At 51.3% G+C, this 20426-nt stretch overlaps 1 protein-coding gene across 1 annotated transcript; it reads right to left on the bottom strand.

Annotated features, from left to right (window-relative positions):
- Positions 1-18078: 18078 nt before the first annotated feature.
- On the bottom strand, positions 18079-19805 carry LOC119351996 (zealexin A1 synthase-like). The gene is made up of 2 exons (XM_037618755.1): positions 18903-19805; positions 18079-18800 (listed from the first exon to the last, which is right to left on the bottom strand). The coding sequence occupies exons 1-2, from the start codon at positions 19803-19805 to the stop codon at positions 18177-18179; spliced, it is 1527 nt and encodes a 508-aa protein (XP_037474652.1). The 3' UTR covers positions 18079-18176.
- Between the last annotated feature and the right edge of the window lie 621 nt (positions 19806-20426).

Below are 20426 nucleotides of genomic sequence, written 5' to 3'. Positions count from 1 at the left end.
AGGTTCACGCTAATGCGAAAGAGCGATACGAACTCATGTTGTCAAAGTGATAGCTCTTCTCGCGTATATCATTGTTTAGATGGATGACGATGTATTTGCATATCATTCGAGACTTGTATCGCTATTTTCGAGATGATGACGAGAGACCACTTTGTGTTGGATGATGATTATGATGATGACATGATTTGATGAGACTAATTGTATGTATATGCTATGATTACATTTGTATGTGTATGATATGCTAAAGATTATTGTATAAAGCCTATTCAAATACAAAACAAATACAAAACAAATATGCAGGAAAAAAACTAATAAATAAACTAGTATTAGCGAGGGGGGAAATTTAGAAGTAGCGCCGCATTGTCAGTAGCGCGTCCCAGCAAATAGCGCTGCAGATAATATCAGTAGCGCCCTTTCCCAAAGAGTGCTACAGCTATTCATGTATAGCAGTAGCGTGGGACAACCGGCGCTACTGCTATACGTTAGCTGTAGCGCCTTATTAGTAGTGCCGGTGCCCGCACTACTAAGAGGCCCAAAACCCTCGCTGCTGGTAGGCTTTTCCCTAGTAGTGCAAGGCGGGTTCCTCCTCCAAGTACTTCATAGAAGATTTTGAACACAAAGATAATGTCCGACTCTGCAAAATAAGTTTCCACATATTGCCATAGAGAGAATAATATTTACACAAATCTAATCTGCTGACGTATTCCGTAGTGTGACATCGCACCATGGCCAAGCCTTTATTCGAATCGTTTTATTGTCCCACCTCAGCGTGTCATGCGAGGCGGTTTCCTTGGAACGTCTCGTCGAAGCAAAGATCGTGTCCCCTTATTCCGGGATTCTCATCAATATGGGCGTGGGTAAGCCAACTACGCCATTGATTACGGCGCTTGGAGATAAGCGAGTTTTATCAGGCTGGTGGGGACACGTAGTTGCGTCCACCCATATAAGGGGATAAGGATCCACCTTTTCACCTACGCCTTCTTCCTCCTTTGCCTATCCATTTTCGCGCACTCGAGCTCCAGCGCCCAAGTCCGCACTCCCCACCTCAACCTTCTCCAGCCATGTCCGGAGCGGGAGGCGAGTGGATGGTCTCCTCCGTCACGGAGGGACACATCAAAAAACTGAGGAAGGCCGGATACTTGTCTAACGACATCGCGTGCCGGCTTCCCGAAGAGGGGCAGCTCCTCCCCACCCCAAGGCCCCATGAGAGGGTAGTGTTCCTTCCCCACTTCCTCCGCGGACTGGGCTTTCCTATCCACCCATTCGTCCGGGGACTCATGTTCTACTACGGCCTGGATTTCCATGATCTGGCCCCGAACTTCATCCTCAACATCTCGGCGTTTATCGTCGTGTGCAAGGCTTTCCTCCGCATCCGCCCCCATTTCGGCCTATGGCTCAAGACTTTCAATGTCAAGCCGAAGGTGGTGCGCGGCAACCAGTCGGAGTGCGGAGGCGCCATGGTGGGCAAGATGCCCAACGTCTTATGGCTCGAGGGCTCCTTTGTGGAGACCCTGAAGGGGTGACAATCGGGGTGGTTTTACATCATCGAGCCGCGCGACCCTGAGTGGGTCGCAGCCCCCGAGTTCCGGTCCGGACCCCCAGGCGGCTCACGTCCTGGAAAGAGATGGGCCTATCGTGGGGCAGCAAAGGAGAGGTGACTGGACTGCAAACATGCATCCAAACCCTGGTGAACAAGCAGCTCAAGCTTGTCAACGTAGTCCAGGTTATGCTCATCCGCCGGATCCTCCCGTGTCAACAACGGGCCTTCAATCTGTGGGAGTTCAACCCGGCGCAGCACCGAACTCTGAGCAGGCTCTTCGACACGACGTACGAAGATGCCTGGAAGGTGCTTTTCAAGGGCGCCGAGGCTCCCGCATCCGCTACCGAGGATCGCGGATTCAGCGTGCAGCGTCATGCTAGCGCGGTAAGTTGTTTGTACCTTTTACAGGGTATTAGTTTTTCATAGTTTAACTCTATGCGGGATCTAAGCTCCCTTACCTTTGACATGATTGGCAGGCGAAGTCCGGACAGATCGATTGTCCGGCTCCTTTGCCCGAAGACCCAGCCGATGCCCGCTTGGCGAAGCTGCTGGTTCCGGCACCCTATGTGGTGCCGGAGAAGAAGGCCACAGAGAAGGCCACGGGGACTCGAAAAAGTGCCCGGCGCCAGGAGGTGTCGGGTTCATCATCCGACGGCTCCAAGGCGCATTCCTCCCGTGAAGACGAGGAGGAGGAAGAAGAGACCTCTCCCCCTCCAGCGGGGGGAGAGAAGAAAAGGAAGGCCACCCTCACTGGGGAGGCCGAAGGGTCCAAGAAGGAGAAAATCCTTCCTCCGGACTACTCCACCAACGCCGACGATGGCGGAGAGGAGTGGCCGCTCAGGGCCAAGCCCTTGGCGAAATCATAAGTATCCGGATACCAGAGTAATTCATAGTATTCCTTTATTGCACAGCTTCCCTTATGTCGAATATGATTATGCAGCCCACCCAAAGACCGGCTCGACGCGTCGTCGAGCGGTTCACTGGACTCGTCGGATGTGAATTCGCTTCCGACGGTTACCTCCCCCCGCCCAACGGACGACGCCGAAGTGTTGTCCCAACAGGTTCCAAGCCAGGAGGAGGTGGTCTTGGAGGCACCGCAAGGCGACCTCCCGGACTCCAGGAGTAAAGGGGATAAAACCCCCCAGGGCTCCAAGTCCGGCTCTAGGCCGGACACCGCTCCGGAACCTTCAAAGGTTCCAGAGTCCAGCGGGAGACCTCCTTCCAAGAGGAGCAAGCCCACCGTGCCGGTGACCCCCGTCCAACCGGAGGCGCCGGACAATCTGTTGGAGGTGCTCAAAGGCGCCTCCATTGACGAGGAGCACCGCACCATTATGAGTGCGGTGGTCCAGAAGGTTCAGTCCGCCAAGAGCGGACTGACTGAAGCTTGTGCTAGCCTTTTAACAGGCTTTGAGGTAAGTAAAGAATGCGTAAATAATATTACCGCATAGACAGTAGCCCCTGATGCTCTGTTTGGCGTTCGGGAAGAAAAGCCGAATAGAGGATCAAATAAAATTCGCAGGAGTCTAACAAAAAGGAGTCAATATGCGTATGCAGGCTTCTCTGCTGGCGTCCGCCGCACTGACTGCGGAAGTGGACACACTAAAGCAGAACCTCGAGCAGTCCGAGCAAGAGCTCGGGCGTGCCAAGAAGCAGCTCGAGCACAAGGAAGGTAAGAAATACCTTGTTTAAATATATAAAAAAGGTGCAATTGCAAAAAATGACAGGATTATCGTGGCTATTGTAGGGGCCACGTCTGAGGTGGCGACCCTTAAGCAAGCGCTGTTTGAGGCCGGGAAGAGGGCGGCCACGGAGCGCACCGAGCGGGAGAAGTATGAGGCCCAGGTTGGCAAGGTGCGGCAAGAGCTCCAGGCTCTCATGAAAAAACATGAGAGTTTGGAGCTTGACTCAAAGACGCGAGCGTCCCAGCTCGCGGTGGCTATTGAAAATGCCAAGTCTGCCAAGGCCGAATCCCAGAAGACCCTCTAGGAGTTGGATGCGGTGAAAAAGATAGCGGCGGGTAAGGCATTCTTTATGCAAAGCAAACACATAAACGTGAGTTACTTGTTACTGACCCGAATCCGGAGATCTTCAGGAGCATTCGTAGATCTTCCCCGTAGCGTGTCCGATGCCGCTGCATTCTATCGAGCCGAGGAGGGCAGCTCGACAGAGAAGGTGTTCTGGTCTCAGTATGCTGAGGCCGGACACCCCGTGCCCCTGAGCGACCAGTTGAAGCAACTGGTCGACATCCACAAGGCGGCCGAACAAGCCATGAAGGGCCTCATAGTTCGGCTGTGGCCTGGAGAGGCTCTGCCTGGGAGCTATTTCGGGCTGGTGCGGCGGCTGGTGGGGGCCTGTCCAAGGCTCAAAGTCATCAAGCGCTCCGTTTGCATTGAAGGTGCCCGTAGGGCCCTTGCCTGTGCTAAGGTGCACTGGGGCAAGCTGGATGCGGAGAAGCTTGTGAAGGACGGGCCACCGCCAGGGAAAGAGCATCGCAAACCCGAGAATTATTATAAGGATGTTCTGAAGGGTGCCCGCCTTATGGCGGATGAATGTTCCAGGGATGTAATTTTTGAGTAGAACTCGCTCGTTTTGTCCTGTGCGCTGAAAATTTGTTCATATGCGCTAAGCAATGCTATTGGAATTTAAAATATTACCTTTTGTGCGGGTGTTTATCAATTCTGAGAGATGGCGAGTCGTCGGCTTCTGCCCCCGTGCCACTAGTGCTGGGTATTCGGGGATAAACCTGAGCGCTCTTTTTCCCATGTTTGGGTCCTTCGAGGGAGGCGCTCAGCACAACGAATAAGGCAATCGGACTATAATGCGTGAACACTCTCACTTAGCCATAGAATTCTATAATTTTAAATTTCGGCGAAGCCCCTGGTATTCAGAAGACCGAGTTCGGGGCGCTATCCACGCCTTGGCCAGACAGAGCCGACTCCTCGCTCTAAGCGGCATAAGTCTTTAGGGACTCGAAAAACCTCTCGAACAGCGACCAGCTCTCGCTTCATCATGACTGACGGTGTCCTGGACTAGGGGGTACTCACCACGTCGTCTCCCGATCTATTAGATTGGGCCAAGGACCCCCGTGGCCGTATACTCGTGGGCCAGTTCGGACGGTTGCCGCATACAAGGAAGATTCCACAAGACTTGGCGATCAAGACAAGGACTTCTCCCCACCGGCGTATTCGGCTAGGACTCTTGTTATCCTAGGCCTCCGGTACATTATATAAACCGAGGCCAGGCTAGTCGATAGACATACAATATATACAACAATCATATCATAGGGTAGCTTCTAGGGTTTAGCCTCCTTGATCTCGTGGTAGATCTACTCTTGTACTACCCATATCATCAATATTAATCAAGCAGGACGTAGGGTTTTACCTCCATCAAGAGGGCCCGAACCTGGGTAAAACATCGTGTTCCCTGCCTCCTGTTACCATCCAGTCTAGACGCACAGTTCGGGACCCCGTACCCGAGATCCGCCGGTTTTGACACCGACATTGGTGCTTTCATTGAGAGTTCCGCTGTGATCGACAAAAGGATCGATGGCTCGCCTGCAGATCAACTGCGACTTCGGCATCTTCATCACCAGCTCGACTGGTCACCTTGGTTCGACCAAGAATTGCGCCCCGTGTTTGGATCACCATGTCCGAATGAGGGCCTTCATCAAACATCAACTCCGATCTCTATCAAGATCACGGAGGAATCATCTATGGAGCTCGGGGGCTCAACGTCAACATTGCCCTCAAGCGACCGTGCTGTTTTTCCAAATAGCGAACGCGTATCCGCCGCCACCGCCTGCTCGAGCATCGCTTTAACGATCGCTTCAGTGGAATTGTGCGGAATCGAGTCTACAACAACCCTGGAAAATTTCGTTGAGTTCCGATGGAGGAATCTCTGGCAATCTATGATATACCGGAGCCCTGTCAAATCTGGACGGGAATCTGGACGAGTTTAGGGCGTGGTGTCCAGCTTCTAGATCGGACATCCTTTGAAAGATCCAACCGTTGATCGCCTACGGAATTCCTATATCTACCACCTCTCAAAATTTCAGCTTGATCTGACCGTCCAAACTCCGGGAACCTTCCGATTAGTGCATCACTTTTCGGATCTATTTTCTGCGCGAAAACGAATCCAACCCGAGTTCGTCTTTTTTATGAACAGGATTTCGGACATCCCTTTTGAAGGAAGTTTTGTATGGGGTATTGTGTTTCGTTCCCGAACACATCCCACTAACTTTAAGATCTTTTGAACATGATCTTCAACATCATGCTGGTGTCAAATTAGTCCGGCAATATTACTCCATGGCTGCCGACCTGCGCTAGACACGTCGTCACTTTTGTCGAGCTCAACTTCTTAGGATCATCATCTCGGCAAGCCGAACAAGAGTCCGGCATCGCGAAGGATAAATCATCATCAACATCGCCGCCCCACGGATTACACGGAGCGGGCATACCGGCATCGCCGCACGGTCGCTTCATCAACCCGGCATCAACCACGTCACGACCTGCATCGACAGGGCCGCACTATTGCTTCTTCAAGCTGGTGTCCGTCACGCCGACCTGCTTCGACTCATCGGCTAACGTCGAGGCTTCGACATCTCAGCTGGACAGGGGGCCTCGCCATCTCTTCATCAACCTACTCCGGACACTTCGGCGTCACTAGCCGACCAGCTCCGTCACGATAGCTGGGCCGAGGGCTTTGCCTCGGCGAGTCAACCTTTACCAGCATTGCCATGCCGTCGTTTTATCGCCCATCAGGCAATGGGTGTGCGGAGCGAGTCCCAATTTTGGGAATCACCTTCCTTTGGATTGCTACAACAAATAAACCAGGTGCTATTAATCCCAGTATTTTTTGCTTGTTTGGGTTCATTTTTCCCAAGGAATTATTACTCTGGTTTGTCCATAATATGTACACAGGTCTATCAAATGGTGACCGCATTAATGACGGTCGCGTGGTGGTTCAATCAGTTTCCGTACATAGTCCGGCGAATGCCGCATCCGAAGCTCGGACTGACCTGTGAATTCAGGCTTTGCCACACCTTTACTACATCACGCCGACGCCCTGCATCGACATTGACTTCGGCGCCAGGCCATATGTCTTCTATTCCTCACTTTGCATAAATTATTTATTATGCAACACATTTTTTTAATTATCATTATTACTATTATCTCCGGTTTGCACTATTTTTTGTGTACAAGAAAATGATCCGGGGACTTCGGCATCACTCTGCTGGTCTGCATTGACTATGCTATGTAACCACTTCGGCGTGTCGAGCTCTCCGCTCCGCCACCTCAGGACCAGCTTGGGGGATGGAACCTTGCCCCGCATCAAGCTCGGACCGCGTCATCAATACCGAACACATTAACCAGCTAAGTCGCTTTCATGCTCAAAGCTTTAATTTCTAACTTGTGTTCGGTTCGACCAAGCATTATACCTTTTTGGAAAAAAGTTGCTTGTAAAAAATTTCCTTGTCCAAACTTTGTTTGTGACACACAAATTCAAGGACCCAATTCACTTGGGGGCTTCATTTATGAAGCTTTTCCTCTTGCATATGATTATACTTGTACGGCTTCGTTCCTTGTTCGTGTATTATACCACAATATGCACCATATTGACTTAAGCGATTTGCAAGCTGGGTTGCCTCGCTCCTGTGTTTACCCCTATGTTCCCGATTGTTCGGCTAGGGAGTAAAGGGAGCACCTCTGCGATTGTCACGATCGGGTCAACCGAGCCGGACCTCAGACTGGGTGAAGCCGAAAGCTAGCGCTCTTATAGTTTTCAATGATGGTCGGCACACAACGGAACTCATGAGTACAAAAAATCTATTGCACAAGTCTCATAATAACAATGAGCACCGAAGAAAGGTATCGGTGGGGGTACTATTTTCTTCGAAGATGCTTCTTACACTTCACGGCAATATAGCATAAGTTCCCTGAGCGCGCTTTGTCTGTTACAGCCTTATGGCCTGATTGCCTGGTTATTGGAAACACCGTCGATATTCTCGACCGATGGAGTACATAACACTTTTCGGTCCTTGACCGAAGAGGGAGAAGCTGACGGTCGGTTAAGACGCGTTTAAAGTTTGGTTGAACATAGATATGATATAAGTACTTCGGTACATGCAATCATTCTTCTACCCAAGTCACTTGGGGGCTCTTAAGTTTATTTGAGCCGTTTTATAATAAGTGTTCTTCTTCTTAGTCGTTGCAAAGTTTTATTATTATTTATCACTCCTTTTTCGACACGAGTGCGGGGTCACTAGCCGAGGAGCCTAATTTCTCTCTCGAAGCCGCTAGAGTTTAGTTTGCTAAACTGGCCTGATGAGAAGTACTCCGCCCTCGGGATAGGAGGTTGAAGCCGTAGGCTAACCCGCTCGAAGTCTTGAGATAGGATGTATCATGTTAAAGCACGACGGAAGCACTTCTTTTTTCTCAGACCAACTTTCGGATTGGCACCGAACACTTGATATTGTTCGGACGCCATGTTTTTACTGACGTTTCTTGGTTTTCCAAGCTTTTTGGCACTTTTAAACTATTTGTGCTTTTCCAGCATTAGTCTCGCAGTGCAACGCCGGACACCTTTAGGGATTGGGCAAAAACATTCTCAGATATTGCTATATATGCATCGGTTTCGAATTGTGTCTTCGATCAATAGTTGGGTTGCCCGGCTCCTGCACTTGCTTCCTACGTTCCGTTTTGTTCGGCTAGGCGCGCAAAGGGAGAACCACTGCGATTGTGCTTCCAACTCACATGGTTAAGCACCTTAGTGGAGAAAGCCGAAAACCGACTGTCACAATAAGCGTAAACTGGTCAGCGATCCGATGACTATGACGGGCCATTCATAACATTGGCCGAAGTGTTTACGGCTTGACCTCGACTGTCGCCGAACACTACCGGGGGCTATTAACTGGCCTCCCAAACTAAATCCTCGATATTTTGCTCTTACATTCGAGCTGAGGTTTCATGATCATGCTTAGCATGACAACCCAAAGAAAGGAACCGATAGCGGGACTATTTTCTTTGGAAGACATTTCTTCTGTTAAACAGTAATATAACTCTCTGCGTACCTTTGTTTATAAAACTGTATGGCCAGATTGCCTTGTTTGTTGTAAATCTTTGCCCTCATAAAGGTTTTATAAAGTAGGACAAACACTCCTCGGCTACTGGCCGAGGAGGTGGAAGCCGACGGTCGGTCAACAAAGTTTTGTACAATGCGGATCCGAGCATTAATGACGTAAAGTACTTGGATACATAGAGTCATTACACATAATTTGTGATTTTACTATGGATATTGATCCTTAATTCGGCCACCCGTGCCCGCATTAAGGCTCGGGGGCTACTGGGCTTCGGGCTTATTATTTACAAATATTAAAGGGGCACATCGATCCCCTGATCTGGTGTTGCCACCCGACCAGTGTCTCGGGGGCTACTGCATTGCTTGTCCAATGGAGAAAATATTATGTGCAATATAGTTTCCGAGGAGATTTTGATCCTCAGGTTGGTCGGCCGCACCCAACCTGAGTCTTGAGGACTGAGCACGCCGCTTTTGTGTCCCGAAGTATTCTGCCGAGCTAGGACTTGATCCTCAAGCCGATTTTGCAAATCAACCTGAGTCTCAGCGGCTACTGGGATCATCGGTCTTATGTCATCCTTCATGTGCATCTCGGGTTTTAGACCGATACACACCTTGAGGGCTACTGGCTATATATCTCGGCAGAGAATAAATTGCACCAATAAAAAATACTGACAAAAAATCAGCTCATAGTCGGGGTGGTGCACCACCTCGGAAGCAGTCCGGCATAAAGCTCGGGCGCTAGTGGCTGGCTCCATAGAGGGCATTTCCGGCATTAAGCTCGGCTAAACTCCTTCAACTTTTTTGAACCAAGGTGATATGACACCTCGGATATAGTCCGGCATTGGAGCCTGGACACAGTCTGGCGTTGGAGCTCGGATATATTTTGGTGTTGGAGTTCGGATACATAGTCCGGCGTTGGAGCTCGGATACATTCTGGTGCTAGAACTGGGAAGCGGTCCGGCGTTGGTGCTCGGCTGCAAAAGATACCTCGAATGCAGTCCGGTGTTGGAGCTCGGACGCAAGAGGACCCTGCCTCCCGGGAACAACTTCAAACCCGAGGTGTGGCATAAAAATAAACAAGGCATTGATAAAGGCCGGAAACTTAAAGGGGCTCCTCGGATACCCGACGTGTAAACTCGTCGAATGCATTTCGGCGATCCTCAAGATCGAAGATAAAGAAGATTTGTTGAACCAGTTTTCAAGACCGGCAACCGAAGATGAAGAACGGTTCGGAAGAATCGAGGAGCGTCCCTAACTTGAAGACCGGTTCAGGGGGCTACTGACGGTGTCCTGGACTAGGGGGTACTCACCACGTCGTCTCCCGATATATTAGATTGGGCCAAGGACCCCTGTGGCCGTATACTCGTGGGCCAGTTCGGACGGCTACCGCATACAAGGAAGATTCCACAAGACTTGGCGATCAAGACAAGGACTTCTCCCCACCGGCGTATTCGGCTAGGACTCTTGTTATCCTAGGCCTCCGGTACATTATATAAACCGAGGCCAGGCTAGTCGATAGACATACAATATATACAACAATCATACCATAGGCTAGCTTCTAGGGTTTAGCCTCCTTGATCTCGTGGTAGATCTACTCTTGTACTACCCATATCATCAATATTAATCAAGCAGGACGTAGGGTTTTACCTCCATCAAGAGGGCCCAAACCTGTGTAAAACATCGTGTTCCCTGCCTCCTGTTACCATCCGGCCTAGACGCACAGTTCGGGACCCCCTACCCGAGATCCGCCGGTTTTGACATCGACAATGACAGTCAGTTTTAGCTTTCTCTACTGAGGTGCTCGACCCAGCTCAACTGGGGCACAATCGCAGTAGTTCTCCTAGTGCTACCTTAGCCGACATAGCGGAACGTAAGTCACCAAAACATAGGAGCCGGGCAAACCCAACTATTGACCCAAGACATGATTCGGAGCCGATGCATATAATGCTATAAGTTCGGGGTGCCGCACTTGTTAAAGTGTTCGGACTTCTCACACCATATTGAGGGGTACTAAAGCCCCTGGCGTATTTTGGCCGTACCAAAGTGTACGGGGCAACATGTCGTTAAGGAACATATATTTAAAAAAAAAGAGTAATGCAAAAATAGACAAAAGCTATGCATTGTTTATTAAAAAGGGCTGCGATCAAAGCAGAACGTTACAAAAATGCGATAAGAAAAAGGTTGGACTATTTATCATGTCCGTTCCAGGGGCAGGCTGTGGAATGGTATGCGAAACAGGTATACTGCTCGTGATAGAGACCACCTGGGAGTTCCGTAATGCGGCATGGCTTGTCTGCTTCCCTGGTTCTTGCATCGTTTGTGCGGCAAGTGTGCTGAACAGGCCTTCCAAAGAATGGAGTCCTGAAAGTAAGAGAAAATTAAAAAATCGGCAGCCCCTGGTGCGGTTTAAGCCGTGTTTCGGGCGTGCCGTGATGGTGCCCCTCCCCCTGTACCCATGGTATTTCTAAAGCGTAGTTATGTACGCGAAGCACTGGTGTCGCATTTTTGCGAGGGCTGGGGTTGGGGCCGCATTACTACGCTTGCTCAGAACATGCCAGGAAATCTTGTTGTAGGTTACTCCGGGCGCGCTTGACGGTGTCCGCACGTTTAATGGCCGGACTGGAGAACTGCCTGGAGAGGCTGCTTTGTACTTCCGCTGCAAGGGCCGCCGTGTGCTCCTCCGTTCGGAGGGAGCGTTCGGTGTTTCCATTGACCGTAATTACTCCTCGAAGGCCTGTCATCTTGAGCTTAAGGTATGCGTAGTGCGGTACCGCATTGAACTTGGCGAATGCGGTTTGCCCGAGCAGTGCGTGATAGCCACTGCGGAATGGGACTATGTCGAAGATTGACTCCTCGCTTCAGAAATTATCCAAAGATCCGAAGATCACTTCAAGTGTGACTGAGCCTGTACAGTTGGCCTCTACACCTGGTATTACGCCTTTAAAGGTCGTTTTGGTGGGCTTAATCCTCGAGGGATCTATGCCCATTTTCCGCATTGTATCCTGGTAAAGCAGGTTCAGGCTGCTGCCGCCGTCCATAAGGACTCTAGTGAGATGAAATCCGTCAATAATTGGGTCTAGAACCAATGCGGCGAATCCGCCATGACGGGTGCTAGTGGGATGGTCCCTTCGATCAAAGGTGATCGGGCAGGAGGACCATGGGTTGAACTTTGGGGCGACTGGCTCTACCGCGTATACGTCCCTTAACGCACGCTTCCGCTCCCTCTTGGGGATGTGGGTTGCGTATATCATGTTCATCATCCGCACTTGTGGGGGAAAACCCTTCTGTCCACTGTTGTTCGGCGGCCGGGGCTCTTCGTCGTAATCGCTATGCAGCCCCTTGTATTTATTTTCGGCATTTAACTTGCCTGCCTGCTTGAACACCCAACAATCCCTATTGGTGTGATTGGCCGGCTTTTCGGGGGTGCCATGTATCTGGCACAAGCGGTCGAGTATTTGGTCCAAACTGGACGACCCCCTAGGATTTCTTTTGAATGGCTTTTTCCACTGACCGGATTTATAGCCTCTGAATCCGGCATTAACTGCCGTATCCTCAGCATTGTTGCCGTTAATGCGGCGCTTCTGCTTGTTGCGACGCGACCTGCCACTACTGTCCCTGGTATCCAAATTACCAGGGTTCTTGGTCATATTGTTGCTACGAGCAAGCCAGCTGTCTTCTCCCGCGCAAAAGCGGGTCATGAGTATCGTGAGTGCTGCCATAGATTTTGGCTTTTCCTGTCCAAGGTGCCGGGCAAGCCACTCGTCATGGATATTGTGCTTGAAGGCTGCTAGGGCCTCTGCATCCGGACAGTCGACTATTTGATTTTTCTTTGTTAGGAACCGTGTCCAGAATTGCCTGGCCGATTCCTCTAGCTGCTGGATTACGTGGCTTAGGTCATCGGTGTCTGGTGGTCGCACATAAGTGCCCTGGAAATTGTTGAGGAATGCGGCTTTCAGGTCCTCCCAACAACTGATTGATCCTGCTGGCAAGCTGTTAAGCCAATGCCGAGCTGGTCCTTTAAGCTTGAGTGGGAGGTATTTGATGGCGTGGAGATCATCGCCGCAGGCCATGTGGATATGAAGGAGATAATCCTCGATCCATACCGCAGGATCTGTTGTGCCATCGTATGATTCGATGTTTACGGGTTTGAAACCCTTGGGGATTTGATGATCCATTACTTCGTCTGTGAAGCATAGTGGGTGTGTGGCGCCTTTGTACTGGGCTATATCACGATGTAGCTCCGATGAGCTTTGTCTACTGTGTTCGGCCCTACCGGATTTGTGTCCGGCGTGACGGTTATCGTCTCGAGTCGTGGGGCGCCCACGCGATTCGTAGATCGATCTTGTTTGCCTTGCCTTGTCCTCCAACATATCTCGCAGGTCTGGCGCATTTTCCCGTGCCTTGGTACGGGGTGCGGCTTGAGTGGAGGGCCGAGAGGCCTCTCTGTCGCAGCCACGAGGTGGCCGGTCGGCCGTATCAAGTGCTGGTGATGTAGGTTTAAGTGCTTCCTCCTCTAATCGGGATAGCAACCTGCGCTTTGGGTAGCTCTTGGAGGGGCGTTCGAGTTTATGCTCTTCGGCCGCAAGGACTTCAGTCCATCTGTCGACTACCAAATCTTGATCAACTCTAAATTGTTGCTGTTTTTTCTTGAGGCTTCTTGCCGTGGCTATAAGCCTGCGTTGAAAATGCTCTTGCTCGACGGGATCGTCTGGCACGACGAATTCGTCGTCGTCGAGGCTTGCCTCGTCTTCGGAGGGAGGCATATAATTATCGTCCTCAACCTCTCTGTCTGCCGCTCTCTCATGAGGGCTGGCTTCTCCATCCTCCTGTGCTGAATCTTGCTGGAGGGGGTTTTCTTCGGCACTCTCCGGAGTATTATTATCTCCCGTGCTGGAATCACCGTATTTGCTTTGGCGGGATTTTGAGCGGCGCCGCTGACGCCGGCGCTTAGGCTGTTTCTTGGAGGGGTCATCCTCCGCTGTTCCATCGCCATCTCCTTATTTTGGGGTGTCCACCATGTATATGTCATATGACGAGGTGGCTTTCCAGGGCCCAATAGGCGCTGGTTCTTCATCGTCTCCTGCATCGGCGTCCATACCGTCGATGTCTTCGGAGTCGAAGTCCAGCATGTCGGTTAAATTGTCGATAGTCGATAGTGGCTACAAAGTGGGCGGTGGATGGGCTTTGAATTTCTTCATCGTCCGTATCCCAACCTTGCTGACCGTAGTCCGACCAGGGCTCTCCTGATAAAGAGAGAGACTTTAGTGTCTTCAGAATATCGCCGAAAGGCGAGTGCTGAAAGATGTCCGCGGCAGTAAACTCCATGATCGGCGCCCAATAGGATTCGATCGGCAGGGGCGCGGAGGGTTCGGAGTCCGGAGAGGAGTCCGGCTCCTTGGAGTCACGAGTCTCGCGGAGTGCGGGGCTAGTGTTCGGCTCGATCGCCGTTTGGATCGCAGCCCCCGAGGCGGCGTCCAATCACCCATCCTCGATCGGCGCAGTTGGCTCCGAATTAAGGGTCGAAGCGATGCGGGTGCGGCCTCCAGGGCACTGTTCGGCGGCAGAGCTAGATCATGCTCGTCGTGACAGTGCGGCGCGCTCGGCAGTGGCTCGAATCCGTCGAAGATCAAGTCCCCGCGGATGTCAGCTGTGTAGTTTAAACTTCCAAATCTGACCTGACGGCCAAGGGCATAGCTTTCGACCTACTCCAGATGGCCAAGTGAATTGGCCCGCAGTGCGAAGCCGCTGAAGACGAAGATCTGTCCGGGGAGGAAGGTCTCACCCTGGACTGCATCGCTATTGATGATTGTAGGAGCCATCAAGCCTAACGGCGACGACACAGAGGAACTCTCAATGAAAGAACCAATGTCGGTGTCAAAACCGGCGGATCTCGGGTAGGGGGTCCCGAACTGTGCGTCTAGGCCGGATGGTAACAGGAGGCAAGGGACACGAAGTTTTACCCAGGTTCGGGCCCTCTTGATGGAGGTAAAACCCTACGTCCTGCTTGATTAATATTGATGATATGGGTAGTACAAGAGTAGATCTACCACGAGATCATAGAGGTTAAACCCTAAAAGCTAGCCTATGGTATGATTGTTGTTCTGTATGTTGTCCTACAGACTAAAACCCTCCGGTTTATATAGACACCGAAGAGGGTTAGGGTTACACAAAGTCGGTTACAATGGTAGGAGATCTACATATCCGTATCGCCAAGCTTGCCTTCCACGCGAAGGAAAGTCCCTTCCGGACATGGGACGAAGTCTTCAATCTTGTATCTTCATAGTCCAGGAGTCCGGCTGAAGGTATAGTTCGGACATCCGGACACCCCCTAATCCAGGACTCCCTCAGGTAGCCTCTCCCGAATCTAAGAAGAGTGGTGTATGATCCGAGATCGCTCTTTGCATCGCATGAACCGACAGCAACGGATATTTTTGTTCCCATTCCACACTAGCAAGTACCCTATCCAGCTTTTCATAAGTGGGAACAGGTAGCGAGTTGGCCCATGTGAACTGTCTACCGGTGAGCTCAATTTCTCCCTGACTGAGGCTCTCGATAATCATGTTAAACATCATAGACCACCGTCCGTAAAAATTGTCATTATTCTTTTCTTCTCTTCTCCGGATTATATTAAAACCCCCCCCGACCAGTAGTGGCAGATTTTCGTCTCCACAAATCCGCACTAAATCGGCAAGAAAATCAGGTTTAAATTCAGGTTGCGCTGCCCCATAAACCGCAACTAGCGATCATCGGAACCCGTCCAATTTCGATCTCACCCTGAATTTAACTGAAAAGTCTCCCTGCACTACATTAAGTACCTCGAGCGTCTCGCACCGTACTCCTAGTAAAATCCCGCCGGATCTTCCTCTAGGTGGTAAGATGTGCCAATCAAAATCGATACCACTGGAGAGGGTTTGAAGGAATTGGGATGTGAAATTATCTCGTCCAGTTTCCAAAAGTGCTATAAAATCTAGATGATGCTCTAATGTTGTCTCTGCTAAGAATCTCTGTTTAGCCAAGTCTACTAGACCTCTGCTATTCCAAAAGAGTCCTTTCATAAGTCATCATGGAATTTTTTCTTAAGCTTAACTCTAGCACTTCTGCGTATCGCCGAAGTAGGATAAATTTTCCGCTTCCAGGGTCGTTTGGGCTTCTCCCCAACACCCTGTGGAACGATATTATCATCAATAACAGACACTGCCTCCTCTGTCAAGAGAGGCGCTACTGTATCTGTGTTCTCAACTTCCTCCTCATCTTCAGTATCGACACTAGGCAAAAGGTTGTTGCAGATATTTGCAAGATCAGTAATTCCTAAACTATTCATGTCATTGTCATTCATAGGTTGGATAGAGGCAAGATTACGAATGATCTCAGAAGCCCTCTCCGCTTCCATGTCTAGAAGATCATTGACGGATTTGACGACCTCGGTATCATTTGATCCAAAGAAAAGCCTAAGTCGTTTGCCTTATCAACTAACTCATACTCAGAAAAATGTAAAATTGAACAACGTATATCAAATGACATACCTGCAGTAGTCTCGGCATGACGAAGCATGGCAGCCCTCTTGGCCCGCGCTAGCTGAAAGTCATCCGCATCCGGCTGTCCCTGGATCCGGTTGCTGACATGCCTGCCAGCCGACACCGGATCCGTAATCCCACCAAAAGCGATGAGCTCCTCCGTGGTCCTCTCGCGCGGGGTGCGGTTAGGACTCCCACGCCCCTCTCGTAACGTCGGTGAAGGAGGAAGAGGCGTGATGGAGGGAACTGCCGGTGTGGGTGACAAGGGGACAGAGGACCTTGGAGCCGCCCGCTCACAAATCTCGTCCCCCTTATCACCCGTGGTAGTCGTCGTACCTCGGCCGCCCTGCTCGGTGCCAAGCTGCAGAGGGGTTACAACACGGGACTCCTGCCCGCATCTCACCCCAACTCGACCGGAGACGTGGAATTGGGAAGCGCGCCGTGGATCTCCTTTCCAGGCGCCCCTCCCGCCGGCGAAAGGTCCGGCAGTGGTATGTGGGTGTGGTGGACCTCCTGCCCAGGGTCTCCAAAAACCGCGGCCATCCCAACAGAACCCACCATCGCCCCGGAAGTAGGCTCCATGGTCGTCATCTTGCCGACTAAACTCGGCACTGGTGGAAGCTCAAGCTCTATCGGGTCATCTGTCTCGACCCTAGTGCTCCATAACCGGCTAGGCGCGGACCTCGATACAAAAGAACCAAAACGAAGCGTGTTCATCGGAGTGGTGGACGGGGGCGTCTCTTTGGTAGAACTGTCTACCTTATCAGAATATGTAGCAGGCCCCTTGTCCGACTCCGGCATAGTGTCATCGGGCCCCTTCTCCTGGTCCCCGGGTGCGCCGCCCCCCTCCGTAGTATCCATGTCTTGTGTGCCATCTCCAGCCTCTGAAACTGCAGTATCCTCAATCTCAAGCTCTAAGAGGTAAGTAACTCCAGCATGTGTCCATCTGACTACATCTGGTATGTGCTCAATGCTCACAACACTGACCAAAAGCCTCGCCACGTTTTGTGCGCGAGTGAAAGGCATATCCACCTTTTCTGTCTTACCAATCAAACCACCCAAACTCCAAGCAATCAGAAAATGTTTTACATATTTGACTAAGAAATAACAATTCTGTTCTGTAATATATGTGATTGTTAGGCATGAGCATGGTCTATTATATGGAACTTTGACTATTTTTATTTGTATACATATGTTTCAGAAAATATAGAAAATTTATACCATGAAAGAAAACTCCATCGAAAATATGTTGGTAACATTTTCATCTTAGGAACCTATATATTCTTTCCATGTGAAAATATAGGACATATTTTGCACCCACAAACGTTTTCTATTATATACCTGTAAAAAGGAAAGACGATGTTCCTTCTATACTGGTGATAGATGTCCAGAAGGTCTTTCTATTGCCTATATGCATCCGTTAAATATATAATTATAGGTGATGTGGCTGCTTTCAATGCACCTTTTATTTGCTCGGGTGGTGTAAAAACTATTGTTCAAGAAAGCACTTGTCTGACATTGGTATTTTGATAAGCCGAAGTTCAAAGTTCAGTAGACCATATACCTTCTCTCCAACTTTGTTGCATATCCCTACAAAACAAAAATGTCTTGGTTCCCTATAATACCAAACGTGTTTGCAAACTAAAGAACAATCAACAAGAGCCAACAATTTACAAAAGGAATGATTACATATGTTCTATATTCTTGTATCTAATCTCCTACCTGGTTAATTATATCGTTCTCTATATAAATAATGCAAAGCCTTATATTCCATTTGAAGGAGTACTTACTTTGAACCATGTGGGAAATTAGGGCCCTTAAATACTGATAAAAAAAGATGTGACTAGATCTCAGTCGACCGAGTCTCAGTCAAATGACATAGTATAAGAAGAAAAAATAAAAAAAATGTACAAATCTCCATGCAAAAAAAAATATATAACATCCACAGAGACATAACGAAGCCACAGTCAAACGGAGACTTGACAAAAAAAGAGAGGTTTGCGCTACCTACTAATGCCTGCTGATTAGGAGAACCTGGCTAGCCACTAGTCTAGTGGTAAGGGCACTCGGACCACCGGAACAAGCAGAAGGTCACGACGCAGCCTCACGGTGACTCCCATCTCCTCCGTCATGTCGAGCTCCCCGGCCTCCGCCCCTCCCGGCGGTTCCCAGTCGAAATGGTACAGCAGCCCGGCGAGAGCGAGCTCAACGTTGGCCAAGCCGAACGACATCCCGGGGCACATCCGCCGGCCCGCCCCGAACGGCGTGTACTCCATGTCCGCCCCCTTGAAGTCGATCTCGCCGCGCTCGAACCTCTCCGGTATGAACTCCTCGGCGGCGTCCCAGTGGGCAGGGTCTCTGCTGATGGCCCAGGCGTTGACGAGCACCATGGTCCCCTTGGGCACGTCGAAGCCCAAGACCTGACAGTCGTTCATGCACTCCCGCGGAAGCAGCAGCGGCGCCGGAGGGTGCAGCCGGAGCACCTCCTTGATCACCAGGCGCATGTAGTTGAGGCCGCCTAGGGAGTCCTCTGTCACCTTGGGTTGTCCGGCGAGGGCTCGCCGGACCTCGTCTTGCGCCTTCCGCATCACCCTGGGGTTCTTCAAGAGCTCGGCCATGGTCCAGATCAGCGTGGTTGCCGACGTGTCACTGCCCCCGGCGAACATGTCCTGTAGGAGTATGGCACGATACATGCATGATAACGACTTTTATTTCATGGACTGATGGAAGAAAATGCGTGGATTCCGTGAGTGTGGTGCTTCATTACGTACCCCGACGGCCGACTTGATGTTGTCAATGGACATGGGGAACTGCAGGTGGCCTTCCCGCTGGATCCTCAGGAGCACGTCGAGCAAGTCCTCCTTGTCGTCATCGGCTGCTCTGTTCTCCTGGTGCTCCTGGACGACGGCGTCCATGAACGCGGCACCTTCTTCCTGGTGCCGCTTCATCCGGCCCGGCATCCGGCTGACGAGCATGGCGAGGTGCGACGACGGGTAGAGGTCCGGCAAGCTCATCCTGGCGAACAGCCTGATCCCGCGCTCCAGCATCACCAGGAACTTATCCCGGTCCTTGAACCTGCTCCCGATGATGGCGCGCACCGCCGAGTCGGCCGCGTACGCCGACAGCCGCTGGCTGAGGTTCACCGGGGTAGACGACGCGGCGGCCGCCGCCACCGCCTGGAGCAGCCGGCCGGCCTCCTCCTCGCGCACGGGCCGGAAGGACTGGACGCGCCGGGCGCTCAGCAGCTCGACGGTGCAGATCTTGCGGATCTGGCGCCACTTGTCGCCATACGGCGCGAAGACGATCCCCTCTGCTCCCTCGGGGATGGAGAGACGGATCATGCGGCTGATGGGGCGCGTGGCGAAGTCGACGTCGCGCGCCACCATGACCTCGCGCGCGGCGTCCGCTGAGGAGGCGACCACGATGGGGAGGCCGCCGAGGCGGAGCAGCAGGAGAGGGCCGTGGCGTCGCGCCAGGTCGCGCATGGCGCGGTGCGGCAGATCACCCACGAGGTGGTGGAGGTGGCCGATGACCGGAAGTGCCCACGGAGACGGAGGCAGCAGGCGGGCGCCCTCGCGGTGCCGGCGTCGGCGCACCGCGCGGTTGAGGCATAGGAGAGGGACGACAATGGCCAGGAGAGGGAGGAGGAGCTGGTAGAGCTGCAACGACTCCATGCTTTGAGCGGTAGCTCCAGTTTCAGAACGGCACAGTTCAGAGTAACACTGACGGAGCCGCCTGCATTGCATCCCCCCACGCTTACAATAATGCCGTCGCTTGAAACAGAGCCAAAACCATTGTATAGTATAGGTGTCTTTGTGTTTGTCCATATCCTCGCACACTTACCGCTGTCTGCCCGCCCTCCCAAGGTAGGAGATCTGAGGCTTTGCATTCTCTGCAGGCATTCTCAGGTGACGCCTACGAGATGATAGTGTTAGGTATTGCTGTAATTCATTAGGATTGCCGTGATAGGATCGTAAGACTACGCATTAGAATATTACCACCAATCAATGGATGTAGATATTGGTTTGACGATGTGAACTCCCGTGCCTACTTAATGCACGCGTATGCATGCTCGGTGTAGATGGTTGCAGCGGATAGCGGCGTCCCTTCAGCACCACCAACACTACTGTGGAACACGGGCATGCCTTGAAGATGATCTCCTGTGGTGCAACGCTCCCTCAAATCGGTTAGGATTTAGGGATGTGGGGATCAAAGTAAACCATGGGTGAACTAGTCTAGCGTAGGTGTTGACGACTTCCATCTAATATATGTGCGCTGATGACAGAGAAACAAAA

Source organism: Triticum dicoccoides, chromosome 2A, assembly GCF_002162155.2.
Source record: "Triticum dicoccoides isolate Atlit2015 ecotype Zavitan chromosome 2A, WEW_v2.0, whole genome shotgun sequence".
In the NCBI taxonomy this organism is placed as follows: Eukaryota; Viridiplantae; Streptophyta; class Magnoliopsida; order Poales; family Poaceae; genus Triticum; species Triticum dicoccoides.
Note: the sequence above shows the minus strand (reverse complement) of the source record. Positions and strands in the feature narration are given on the sequence as shown.